The 14,371-nt window shown below is 38.8% G+C and overlaps 1 protein-coding gene across 2 annotated transcripts in view; it reads left to right on the plus strand.

The window, feature by feature from the left end:
- Positions 1-14,371, plus strand: part of LOC139974132 (protein patched homolog 1-like) — a 100,204-nt gene that overhangs the window by 33,777 nt on the left and 52,056 nt on the right. For both annotated transcript variants that reach the window (XM_071981073.1, XM_071981080.1), the window contains exons 2-3: positions 988-1,095; positions 7,204-7,396. In XM_071981073.1, the coding sequence (XP_071837174.1) occupies positions 988-1,095; positions 7,204-7,396 (301 nt within the window). The remainder of the gene's footprint in view (positions 1-987; positions 1,096-7,203; positions 7,397-14,371) is intronic.

A 14,371-nucleotide genomic window follows, 5' to 3' on the forward strand; every position in this document is an offset into this window, starting at 1 on the left:
ATGACATAATACACATGCATTGAAGTCGGACTGACCGCAAACTATGGGGTGCGACCCAATAGTGGGTCGCGCACAAATTCGGTGCCGGGTCACGAAATTTTTCTACACGTAGGAAGATGCACATTTCTCGAAGCATTCATTCAGACCGAGATTGATTTTAAGTAATTTTTTTCCAAGGAGTGAGTTTTAATCTCCGTATCGTTATGAGTGAAATGCAATATCTACTGGTGCAAATGCGTAAGGAAAACAGGAACTTTATTAAATGCATTCGTATGTTGGGCTGCATGATGCTGTATACGAGTGGCACCATTCTGACAACGCCCGAAGGAAGGATAACGTACAACTATCCATCATCATTTATATTAATAAAACGAAACCTTTGGGTGGTAGGAGTCTGGTTGAACGGGAGTGATCAGTCGCTAAGCGTGTTAAGTGCTATAAAAGCTTCCCTGCTAAAGACACAGCATGTAGGTCTAGAATGCTTAGGTTGTGATGGGACATGTAATTTCGTTGCTTTAAAAGAAAAACGGAAGCGCAAGTTTTGGAAATATTTAGCTGGTTGCAGCCGTTTTGACTCCTGTAAAAAAAACAAGGTATAGACATATTAACTCATTAATCCAGTTCATAACATTTTTTGTCCCACAAAGTGAATGCGATATTTAATTTTGTTGCTACTTAAAAGCCTTTGAAATTATGCATCTACTTGTATCGTACGTCAGACGTATATATATATAGTTAGTTATACACTCTTCCCCTATAGAGATCGAGCATCCTACCGTCAGTAAACCAGATTGCAGTTATGAACTTTGAACAAGCCCAATCTCATACCGGTTTTTAGTCTTTGTGTATATCTTTATTGGCTGTTACGTTTCTTGACGCATTTCAGTTGAACTTTTTGAATTTTTTCTTGAATTTTTTTTTTTTTTATACACGTGTGTTCGTACATTCCTGCTCAACATTCCGTTCCTCTTGTCATTTCATTTACAGGATATTGGATTCGCATCGCCTGCTCTACCAGAGGATTTTATTTACGAAGAACTTCTAACCAGAACTAGTTGGTGCAATGCGGAGTATGCTTACAGACAAGTAGAAAGGGTAAGGCTTTAAAATATAGCGCAGTTAAAATATGGCGACTAAACCATAGTGGCAACTACTGGTCACTCAAGAAAGATCCCACCGCGTTATATGGGCTTAACGATACCACTACTTTGCACGGGCTTTAAAGATCCCACCACCTTGTGTGGGCTTCCCCACTCCTGATATTGATTATAGTTTACGTAGTAAGTGACCGTTCGCCTAAATTCAATCCATACTGATATACATTACTTTCCATTCCTATTTTATATCACAGTATATACAGTGGAGACCAATTGTCTCTGCAATAAGATGAAGTAATTATTTCAGTGACGACGTTTTTAGTTCGGTAATTTGCATAGACAGGTAACGGTCGACCGCACAATTTAAGGAGTTTCATTTTGAATTCTCGCCGATGTTGTCCAATAAATCACATGATATTCATCACAAATCATTTGTTATTCATAATATATATATACATAAGGATATATATGTATATGTATATATATATACATACCATACCTGAGAACATGATTGTATTACAAACATGATAGTGATTCGGTCTAGAATAGATATAGGTCAACTCATGATATATAAGTTACAATCATGGTGGCCAAGCGTATCTCAAACATTTTCAGAGCCTCGTTGAATGAACTTATCAAGCTACATCCAACATAGTCGTCGACCTGACCGAAACAATCATATTTGATACGCCTATACCATTAACCAGACATTGGAAAAACAAGACTTCATTTGCAACTTTGATTTTGAAATATCCAAAATGAATTTGGACCTCGGATTCTCCTTTCGTCAATCATCGCACACATACGCTCTAATATGTAGTGACAGTTTGCGAGGCCAAGGCAGCTAAACTTAGAAAACCATTGTTAATTTCAAGAATGGCAAACCCATGGGATGGTCACATCATAGGCGAATAAATATCTATCGTCTAGTTATATGTTACCGTTATAACCCGTTCTTCGTCGTATAATATACTTTTTATAGTAGGTTTATCGCGCCAAGACCAAACCTCGACTTGATGATAATTGATTAGTTTTGCCACCAGAGCAGTTCCCCACGGGTGTCGCGTGTGAGGCGAAAAACAGCTCTCTCTCTCTATCCGACCGACTTCAGTATGGAGTTTGAACGACCGAATGAGCCACCGTGTAATCAAAGGGGGGGGAGGGGTTTAATTTAAGATGACCATATTCTAAATAGGAATCAGTGATAAAGTGTTGAGAGTGGAATGTGCGGCCTGGGGAATCGGATCTAAGGGGAGGGGATTTACCCTCCCCTTTGAGAAAAAAATTGCTAGTTTGGTGGAGAACAGACACATGACATAATCAAGAGTAGGCGTTCGGGTCAGCACGGGAGTAACACGACTTCTATGTCGTAGGAAACACTGCCAGGCTTGTATACATTACTCCGCGTATATAGGATAGGCCTACCCTATGCATTATACACATAATGTTTCCATCTCTGTTATCGTCTGTGCGAGGTATTTGTGTACATCTATGTTTTCTATTAATGACTTGACATTAAAGTATAACGGGCGGGAAGGTGGATTTTGCAACATTTCTAAATCTGCTCACGGTGAATAAAATATCGTATATTAACATTTCAGGGACTTCGTATATTAAATCTGACCGTGCATTTTCGTTGACACTTGTTAATCGGGGACTAAACATTGGAATCGGGGACTGTCCCCGAAAATCGGGGACGTCTGGTCACTGTACTCTTATTGGGTTTATCAGTGTGAGAACTGAGGACACATTTCTTACTTTAAATATCATAAGAACATTACTCCCTGTCGGGCTCAACCCGTACTCAATATTTTGTAATTTTCGCATTGGGATTGAATTGTGACAATGTTGGCACGGACCGAGCGACGTCACTATACACATGATATGAAGAGACGAATTTATATACAGAGGGGTGTATGTGTGCTTGTGTGACATGTGTGCGTGCATATGTTACATTTGTGTTTGTGTGACATGTGTAAGTGTGTGACATGTGTAAGTGTGTGACATGTGTAAGTGTGTGACATGTGTGTTTGTGTGCGTGTGTGACATGTTTGCGTGTGTGAAATTTGTGCGTGTGTGTGTCATATGTGCGTGCCCGGGTTCATGTGGCATTTGTGAAAATTAAACTAACTGTAAGACTCCTGTTGCATAACGGGTCCTGACATACGAGATAAGTGCACGAGATAGTGGATCTGTTCGGTTAACCCCAATTTTTAATCACCAGAGCATCTTAGCACTGATTAGGTTAGCCTAAAATTTCTATTGACAAGTCTGCAGTATGCCTAGGGCTAACATGCCGTTCTGGTATACTTTTTATAAAGGTAGGCCTAACTACAAACTGTACAATGTCCTATACTTATTCGAGAAAAAAAAAAGGAACTTGGTGGTTTCAATTGGATTGAGGCATGTATTTTTGACATTCAATGAAAGCAATTGAATAACTTATGTTGGAGGATATAGATGCGAACTGGCATAGGCATAATTACGGTGTTCTGCAGGCCGCAATTATATCAATAGACTTAAATTTCATATCGAAGGCCGTATAGGCTAATTATGTTACTCTTTGAATATATGGGGTCATATCTTTATGAGGTAAAAGGACAAATTCATAACCCGACTTACAGTGTGCCCAGTTTAATATGGTTTTGAATTTTAGCTAGGCTACATAACATTTTATAATTCATTCAACTTTAAGGAGTGTTGTATCCGTTTTTTCCCACTGGTATTTTCCCGTTAACATTGACGTTTAAGTATAACCAACACAAGTATAGCACTCCCTGTATGCACTGCCAATCTCTAACCACTGTGATACGATGTGGCCTTTATTGCATTTAGGCCATAGCCTGTTAGCCTACGCCTTTAATATACAATATGCCAATGCTGTCTAGTACCACTATGTAAGCAGTGGCGTCGCCAAGGGGGGGGGGGCAGGGGGGCACGTGCCCCCCTGGAAAACCTAGTGCCCCTCCGAGTGCCCCCCCCCCATCTGAGATTTGGGTTGGTAAAAAAAAATATATATATTTTGTTATATTCAACTCCCATCATCTGAGTTGGTTTTTCATAAGGACAAAGAAGCACAGTAATTCGTATTTTCTTCAAATGGGCTGCGAAAAAATTAAAAAGTTTATCCTTGACCGTCGGGTATCGAAGTCGTAACCCGCGCCATCTTAATAGATAATGGGAGAAAACGAGAAGGACAAGAAAGGAGTCGGGGGTCATGCACACATTAATTCAACAAATGTAGGTTCTATTGATAGGGTTAGGCATAATATCGACAGCATGTGGTTCATATCCTCTGCAAAATTCTGCGCGTTGTTAAAATCATTACCTCAAAAATAGCAATTTCTGGAGATATCTTCAGATCGAATTTAGCATCAAATGTGGCACCATTTTGCATCTAGCCCATCCTCCGTATGCGAAAATTTTCCTAAGGGGAGGGGGCACCCCCTCCCCTTAGACCCCTCCCCCAGGACGGCGATCCGTATCCACCTAAGTGCCCCCCATCAAATGCTGGTGCCCCCCCTGTGCCCCCCGAGTGAAAAGTCTGGTGACGCCACTGTATGTACGTACTATATAACATGGACCTTCAATGGGTACTCTATATACGCCCGTACACGCTATTAGGCCTATACAATTCGTGTATAGCCTATATACACACACTTGTTGATTCCCAACCGTCGGACAGAAATTTCCGTTACACTTTTCACAGCTTTACAGCGGTTTACAGTTATTGTAACAACATGTCTGTCCACGACGATTCGGGCAGTTTGCTTGTCTCTTCATCCACCTTTTGAATTTCTTCTTCTTTTCTACGTCACTGATTTCTTAAAAAAAAAAAAACCCGACTTGCTGTATCTTTCGGCACTTAAGCAAATCGGTTGGATCCAACCACACACGAAGGTGTGGAATTCATCCTTTCAATATGCTCTCAAATCCAGAAAACAAGTAGGGACAAACGGCTTAACGGGCCTTATCACTTAAATGACAAATCAAGTATATACTTGGGGTTAGCTTGCAATGTGGGGTTATTCGGAAATCGATAATTCCGTTGCTATTTCAGTTATAATGCCTCCGCTAGAAAGGAAGTGGTAAATACACATGAGGTAACACGCAATAGCTTGACCGTTTGACCGCCACGCGGATTGAAACTTAACATGACCCCTCTGTTTCCATTCCGTGCGACAAAAGTCGTTTGGCGCTGTTTGTTAGGGACGTATATAGGGATTCGTCGCATGGTTCGACGCCGAGTTATAAATGAAGAATATGTCAGTGCAATATAGGGAGGCCCCAAGAAAACGCAACGACCTTTAACACAGTGACGTACGTATACAAAGGCCGGGAAGAGTGTGGAAGTTTGGAAGAACAGAGGGGTGGAGGGGTGGTATCGTGAGGCCCGTATCCTTCGGTGTAATATTGAAAGTTACAATTATGAGCGGGCCAATCCGAGGTGCGCAATATACGAGTTATAAATATTTCATGCGTTAGGTCAAAATGCTGAGGCAATCTGATGGGGAAAAAGGAAAATAGGCCTATGTGAGAGAAGCTGTTCCTTCATCTGTGCATGCATGGACCAAACTTGTGGCAGGTGGAATGGCCGGGGAGAGGGGGGGGGGGGATTCATAAATCTAATCGCAAATTTATTCAACATATCTTGAAAACCTTTCTTTCCGAATAAAATATGAACTCTTCCATGTAAAAGGAGGGTGAACACTTAGGCCACCTATGATCGACGCGTACGATAGCATTTAGTGAATCTCCAATTTTTTTCGAAATCCTTGCAAATTATTGTTTTTATTGCACACTCGGGTCTTCAGTTTGGCCCGCATATCTTTAACATCGTCGCCGTGATGGGTGTAACTATAGCTTCATTCATAAGGCAAACTGGACCGTGTGTCAGGAATTGCATGCATCCGCATCATAATGTATATGCCCACAGTCGAGCCTATTACCTGCACCGGGAAGAAATAAACACGAGAAACTTGGAATCATACCAACCGGCGCGTTTAGTAACTTAAAGTATAGATCTAATTCATGAAACTCCGCCAAATTATGCCCAAATATGTCAGAGGCAAACGATATACCTTTGGTCCCTCTATGGGTACGGAATTAAATTTGCCTAATTGGTAATTTTCGTGGTAAGATTAGCCTGCCGTTTCGAGCTTGTCAAACACTTCACACAATAGGCCTACTACACAATAAGCAAGATCTGCTTGTGTACATATCATCTCCATTTGCAGGTAAGTTGACCAGCTGCTCCGCAATGGGGCCAACGCAAAGAAGTCATGCAATTATTAAAAAAAATATGATTGTGCTATCATGCATACGACAATTTTCTTTGTTGCTAAATTTCATCATAAATTCATGAAACAAACATGGGATGTGTGGTTTTGTTCGTTGCTGAAGACTTTTAAATAAAAGCTAACACTCAATAATAAGTACAAAGCATGCTCATGATTTTGTTAGTTAACAAAGACCATCACCATATTTTTGATCAATGAGCTAGTTGATTACTTCGATCGGGGTGAGGGTCACTCCTGTTTCACGACCGTCTTGGGGAAATACGATGCAGCAATGATGCACCGCCATTGAACTCCTCTCTCTGTCTGTGGTGTGTGGAACACTGAAATTCCACACACAGTGAGTGAGGTCATCATCATCATACGCATGGCTTCTACTATACCAAAACGAATTAGACTATTACTTCAGCTATCGCCATCGCGTATTATAGTATGTGACTTTTCAGCCAAATGGCTAAACGTAACACTCAGATTTTGAATATTGGTAATATTTGCTACCTAGTTTAAAATCGTCAAAATATTTTGTAACGGCCAGAGAAAAAAATACGAACAATTCAAAGCCAGGTTCTCTACCGTATAGAGTGGCTAAGAGTAAGACCTTAGCATCGCCGCGTTATATCTGAGTTCGCCAACACACGTAAACACTGTATGTTGAATGTAACCTATATAAACTTAGGAAATGGTTCAAAGCCACTGGTTGCCAAATACTTGTTACTCTCAAAGCAGGCACAATTTCGTCCCCAGCGGATTTACACACATCTGGGCAACCAGAAAGTTACCCTGGTGTCTTTCCTTTATGTCATTTACAGGGAAGAGCAGAAGGAAATAAGGCAGCGTTGTGGCTCCGCAGTAAAATTCAGTCGCTGCTGTTTACTTTGGGATGCTACTTACAACTACACAGTGGAAAGGCACTTTTTCTGGGTTTTGTTCTCCTTGGGGCATTCTCCGTTGGATTGAAATTAGCCAACGTTGAAACCAGCGTACAGAAACTATGGGTGGAAGGTAAGTTATTTTGCTTTGAAAATATAGTTTGACCTGTTTTTGTTGTCCTTAAGGTTAATAGATAGAGTTAGAACTAACCCACATCTTTCACTTCAAGGAACTCAATTTAGGCTAGGCCCTAGACTAGGCCTTGAGTGAAGCTGCTGGCTGTATAGCCTAGGGGGCTAGGCCTTAGACGTGTATTGTACAAGTTGTAGCCTAACTCAAGCAATGGAAAGTTAGGCTATCAATTGCAACCCCATACTATTCTAGTTCACTACTAACTTTAACAATAGGAAGGTTACATTCAATAATGATAATATTAATTTTATTACTAGTGGTTTAACTTAAGTCCACAGTAGACTAGACCAAGCTACGTTAGGCATTGGCCTAGCCTAATTTTTTTTATATACATTATTATTAGGCCTAATGCCGTCATGTTGCTTAGCCTACTGACCTAAGTTAGGCATAACCTTAGACAAGAGTGGTCTGTGGGTTGTATAAAATGCATAGAGCTATAGATGACTCTGAATATTACATAGACTTAGCATCCAGAATTTGCAATAGAAGCACATCATTTGTAGATGGATATTCTGTAGGTCAAAGGTTATGTCAGTTCACCAAGGTCAAGAAAAAAAAAGCATGTAAAGAAAGATCTCTCAACGATATTGATGATTGTTGATTTGACATAATTTTTTTTTCTAGTAGATATATGGTATAAATAACTGTATTCACTATAAGTGTGTATAAATTTTCACTTGACTGTTGTACTGTATGTCTTGATAAAATGTTTTCAAAATGTGAGATTTGTAGAGAGCTGCCTTAGCCATTTTCTTTGATAAGTCTCAATGGACTAGTTGAATACTGTTGGCCCTTATAGATCAACTGTGTTACAACTTACAGTATAAATTCATGTGCTGTATGCACATAACCTTTCCCAAATTTACATTACAAGGAGATTTGACCTCTGTGGATTTGAATATGCATCATGTATCAGTAGTACACATGTACCGGGGAGATAGCAAGTAGCAACTCCCTGTCTGTACAATCATGGTAATGGACATAGTGCACACTGTAACATTGGCAGTGCCATCTATATTCATACATCTATTCAGTGTAAGTGGTCAACTGTTGAAACCCTTACCTGGTAAGGGGCTACAATCTCAGTAGGTCCACGTGTCTGTTTATGCAATGAAGAACATCAACAACACACACATGCAACCACAGCAGGCTAAGACAAACTGGATTTACCTCTTATCTATCTCTTGTTGTGGTTTTCTCAGGGCCAAGTTGCAATATTATTACCGAAATACCATATGTAAGCCTATAGGGCAAGTGACAAAAGTCTTGACACAACCCCTCTCTGGATCGATCTCATGATCCGCCGAGCACGATTTGTGCACAGCAGTGTGAAGCAAGAGGCCTTCAAGCACCAATTTAGTCAGACTCAAAGTGAAGGTGGGCACAGCGTGTGATGTTTTGGTGGGGTCGGAGGTCATGGGCTAATTTACGCTGCCCTATAAGGTGGTGTGGTTTACTTTACCTCCAGTTAAGAATCCAGGAACCCTCGGGAAGAGGTCACATCAAGGATATCAAAGTTGGAGTGTTTGATGGGAGAAGGATCAACTGGGGATCATGTTGCACGGTATCTCTCATTGAGTGTTTCTTATCATTTCCAGTGTCTTCCTGCACAGGTTTTTACACGTGACATATTTTATTTACGTGAGCACATGTATTAATTTTGTACAGTTTACTGAACGTACGTCAAAGATGCTTCACACAAAGTACAGTACTTGTATGGGTCCAATTCATGTAAAATTGGATCAGTTTTTGAGCTTAGACGACCTCTAACCTACCCATAAAGCTTGCTACACAGTATGTATACTTATAAAGCAGGGTGGGAAGTTTCTCTAATTCTGAAACTGTTAAAGCTGAAGTTTTGCAAGTGTTACCATATCGCATTAAACCCATAAATTACTTAACTGTCAATTTTGGTTGAAGTTAAATTTAAATACTGGGAACTCTTAATTGCTTTGAACATGTAGGGCAAATTAAAAAAAAAAAAATTCTGGTTGGAATACCACTTAATCATTTTACCTATTTGGGAGTATTTTAATTTACAGATCAATCCAAATTTGATGTACACAGGTGTTCATTCACCTGGCAATCTTTGAACATTAATATGGTCATCCAGGACGGACGACCCAACTACCATTAATCATTTTGCCTTGACAGGTGACATTGAAAATGACAAAATTCTTGGAAAAGTTTTGAATATTGATACCTGTACAAGTCATATTGTGCATTTTAGCAATGAATGGAAGAGTTCTATAAAAAAGTTTTGATATATTTCAGTAACTTTAGAGAAACTGATTATGATGCAATTTGCTAAAAGTTTGTGGGATGAAGACAAAGTATTAATTCAAATAAAATTCCTTTCAGACTTATGTAAGCACTAAATTTGTCTCAAGTGGGATTTTTAATTTCTTGCTACCCATTCACTTAACTCTTTAGATAATTTTGGAATGTCGAACTTTATCAGTATGTGATAACAAACAAAGTTTTAAAAAAAAAAATCTTAAAAAACTAGATAGAAAAATGTGAACACCACATCCTTTAATTATGATGGACATCTCTTAGTTTATTTTGTTACCTCATCAATCGCAATTAAACCAATCCAATGTTTGAAGTATATTAGAGTAAGTGGCTCACTGTTATTATCTGAGTTTACTTTTCACACTCTATAAGTGTGTGTGTGTATGTAATGAATGAGCTTGTTGTGCACACCAGTGTACTCACTGTTAAAGTCCTCAGGCTGGGCAAAGCAAACAATAATTCCTAAAGAGTTCCCAGTATACACACTGGCTCTTCCTTCCCACTACTTCTTGATCCTGGGTGGTATAGTACTTGACAGTTATAGCTCAGAAGTTGTTACTCACAAGCTTATTCATCCTCATCAGGTCAATTAAACCTGGCAAAACAATGGCTCACCTTTATCTCCTCTCTGACCAAGAAAACCCCATTTTAATAGGATCAGTCTGTGTGTGTGGTCCAAGTGTGTCCCCTTTGTTAGCTTCATTAGTCATTAGCAGCTGGCTTGGATTGATTTTCTTGATTGTAGAGTGAATTTTGGTATCAGTACTGTGTAGGTTATATCTTAAGTGTGTAGTAAGTAGCAGTTGGTGGGACCATGAAAAGCTTGTATGCATGCAAGGGACATGGTATATATAGGCCTTTTACCAAAACACATGTATTTTAGCTGACAAACAAAAGCTTGATGGAAATGACCATTTGTTTATTGTTTGTTTGTTTATTTTTTTAAATATTTATTTACACTTGATTTATTCGGGAGTAACACTGCAAAGCATATCTTATCTCTCCCAAGGTCCTCAAGTACAAATATGGAATGGAAACATTGCATAACAGCAAAAGAATAAAAGAGAACGAAGAGAGAAATTATAAAAAAAACAAAAAAACAAAACAAATATATACTGTATGAAGAAAAGAGCAGAATAAATTGAGATGACCGAATAGTGCCAATGGGTTGACAAGATAAGTTAACAGAAAAGTCTAGGTGAAAATTTATTTTTGATTAGGTTGAAGAGGAACATAATCAAAGCATTCTGGTGAAATTGGCATTCCATTCCTATGTTCATGGACATGGTGGGACTGTTATAGGCTGTGTACTTTTGATGTATGGGAGATGATGATAAACTTAATAGTTCCATTAATAGATAGCAGTACATACATTATGACTGTATGTAGTATTTACAGTACATTAGACTTGATATATTATTAACTGTATTTACATAGTACATTGGACTTGTATGATAGACTCTGTGTGTGGAATTTAATAGGATAAAGGTGGTATCGTAAAATCGGGGAATGATTTATTTGGTATCGGCATGGTAAAATGGTAAACAAAATGGTCAAGTTGCTCTACAAGTGAAGTAAAGACTAAAGAGGTAACAGTTTTTGTACACAGGAACTAAAGTATCTTCAGAGACAAAGTGCAGAGCAATTTTACAGAACTGCTAAAAAAAACAGTTTTTTGAAATATTCCCTGACACTGTGTGTGCATGGAACATATGCTTATGTGCTGTGCCGTACATGGTATACTGTGTATGTAACTTGAGCACTATGTTTTTAGTAAATGATTGGCTGTGTTTGGGATATGAAGTAGGCTACATGGTAAAGACAGATAGAACATGAGACACAATGGACATGCAAAATAGCAGTCATGAGTCATGTCCCAATGATAGCAGCAGGCTGTATTGGAAAATGGTTACATGCACATGCACAATCATTCTTTTAGACATGGGACTTTGTAGTTCATATTGAAGTAAATGAATTGAGTGTTTGTCAGTGAACGTCAAATTTTAGTAGACATTTCCACCACACTTGGTAGCCCTGCAGATATAATGACAGTCTTCTGTAGCACACATAAGTTATATAGTACAGTAATAGATTACATTCGTCCGCTTTCCAATTGAAGAGACTGTGAAATTTTACGTTCTTAATGACCGCGGTGGCTTGTTCATTTAGTTTACTAAAAATGAAAAGAAAAATGGAAACGTGGCATGAATGTATCATTGAGACAATTTTGTACAATTGTGTACACATTTACTAAAATTAATTGTATGTACAATTTTCTGGATCAAAGTTGGGTAACTGCACTGACCCCCACACGGTTTTCAGAGATATATATTTGACTGATTTTTGACAAAAATTGGTTGAAAAGCAGAGGTCCACCACTACTTCCTGTATCACAGTTTACAGGTGCATCTGCTAAGTTACCAATAGGATATGTACTGGCCACAGGTTATCAAATGGGTCATGACATCAAACAGTGATCAATGTATAAAAGATACTCACCACAAAAGTCAACCATCCTCTGTTAGAATTTGCCATTCCACACATGTCTTTCTCCAGCTGACCTGGTGTGTATAACCCACCCAAAACCCTTTTTTTTTGGGGGGGGGCGGGTTTTATTTTAAAGTGTTGTGACTCGTAACAGTAAACTTGGTCAGTCATTAACTGTAAGCCCTGGCCTGTATGGTCACTGTCTTAAAAATAAAAACCCAAGGCGCCCCAGCCATATTTAATTGGCTGCTTGGCATTTCTTTGTTTTAAAACTTGACCCACTATTTACAGAAAGAATGTTCCATCTTGATGATAGAGGTCAAATGGGCTGCCATGTCAAACTGTGCCTGTAAATACACACACTATATACTATATATACTATACTATACTATATCTGTGTATATATATTATAATGGGACCTCTCTGTAGTACTATATCAAAGCTACTACTTTGGGTTGTGGTGAGCAGGGTAGCTGGCTCCCCACACACTGTTTAGATTAAAGCAATTTTTAACTTGGAATGCCGATCTATCTCCCACATCAAAGATGGTGGAAGAAGGGACCACACAGTCAAAGAGAGAATTTCTGGATATCTATCCTACAGAGTTCTAAGTAGATTTGCTGTATGTGGTTGAGTTGAGTAATCTTGAGAATAATTGAAAGGACTTTGTTCTACATACTAGATGTCTTAGAAAGAGGGGGGGGGGGGGGGGAGAAAAGGAAAGGGAAAAAAAAGTGAGCTTTTTTTCTTCGGAGTGCCAGTGAGCTATAGTGGCGGTGAACTTTTGAACATAAGAGAGCTAAGTCCTGTACAAAACTATGATCTATTCGTGAACTAGGATTGGAGCGAGAGGTCAGCAAAGGGGTCATCTATAGGGGTGGGGAGGGGTGGGATGAGGGGAGGGGTGGGGGATGGGGAGGGAGAAGAGAAGATGTTAAATTACTGTAAGTGAATATTTGAACTTAAATCCGATGGGCAGGAATATATGACATCAATGCTTAGGGAGGTAACCATTTTTACAGTGATTTTTCAATTTTTATGAAGAAAATGAAGGAGGGAGACTGGAAAACGAACAATTCATTTTAGTTGTTATCATCATTAGTTCTAATAAATTTTCCAATTGGAATCCTAAAATTATCTTGATTTATTGTCTTAAAAAGGGTTATATAACACAATTCATTCATTTGACTCCCAACCATGTCAGAAAAGTCTAAAAATTGCTGAATTTCTGGAGATGTCATACATTGATATGACTAATGTGACTAACAGTCTCTGGATTTTCTGGATGACCCCATGTTAAAAAAGAAAACAAATTTTATGATTAAGTATTCTTTAATTTACATTGTTGTTTGGTAAAAATATGTATATCAAGGAAAAGTGTGTAAATTTGATGGGTTTCAGTTATGTTTTGTGTGTGAGTGTGTGTGTTCAATATCAGACTGTTTCGTTTTGAAGTAAAAAAATCGATCAACCAACACAAGCACAGTATTCAAAATAGTGCTTATACGGTTGGCAATAAGCAGGCCCATTTAATACTTTATTTCTCAAAATTGTTTGAAAATCTATTGGTCATTGTATCAAACAACAAAGGCTAAATTCAATTACAAACAGTGCTCAGATGTTGATGACAAAAAAAGTTGAGTAAAACATTGTTAAATTTTCTGTAAGTGTCATTTTCTTACCGAGCAACATAAATTTCCTTCTCTTTTCGGTCGGGCCTAAATAAACCAGTAAAATGTCACCGTCTGGCAAAAAAAAAAAAAGTGGGTAAGAAGGAAAAAAAAAAAAAAGGAGGTAAAAAAGTTGTTTGGAGGATGCACTGAAGACCACAGCCACCCCTGAGTTGACACTTTGTGGCCTCTCATTTCGCAAGGGATATTGTTCTCAAGAATTTATCGTGCTCTTATTGCTGTTGGTTGTATGATGGGGTAGCCATTGATCAGGGCTAGGATGACCTATTGATGTTTGTTGGAATTGTGCTTCCAATAATCAGCTGTCTCAATGGGTTCAATCATCACAATAGATCTCATTCAGGTTTTGTGTATTATGTAAAATGCTCTTCCCCCCATTCTCTGTTGATCTTCTGACTGTGGTAGAGTTTCTTGCCACAGGTAAGTTTTATTGGGTTCGAAA

The sequence above is a fragment of the Apostichopus japonicus genome, chromosome 2 (assembly GCF_037975245.1).
Source record: "Apostichopus japonicus isolate 1M-3 chromosome 2, ASM3797524v1, whole genome shotgun sequence".
Taxonomy (NCBI): Eukaryota; Metazoa; Echinodermata; class Holothuroidea; order Aspidochirotida; family Stichopodidae; genus Apostichopus; species Apostichopus japonicus.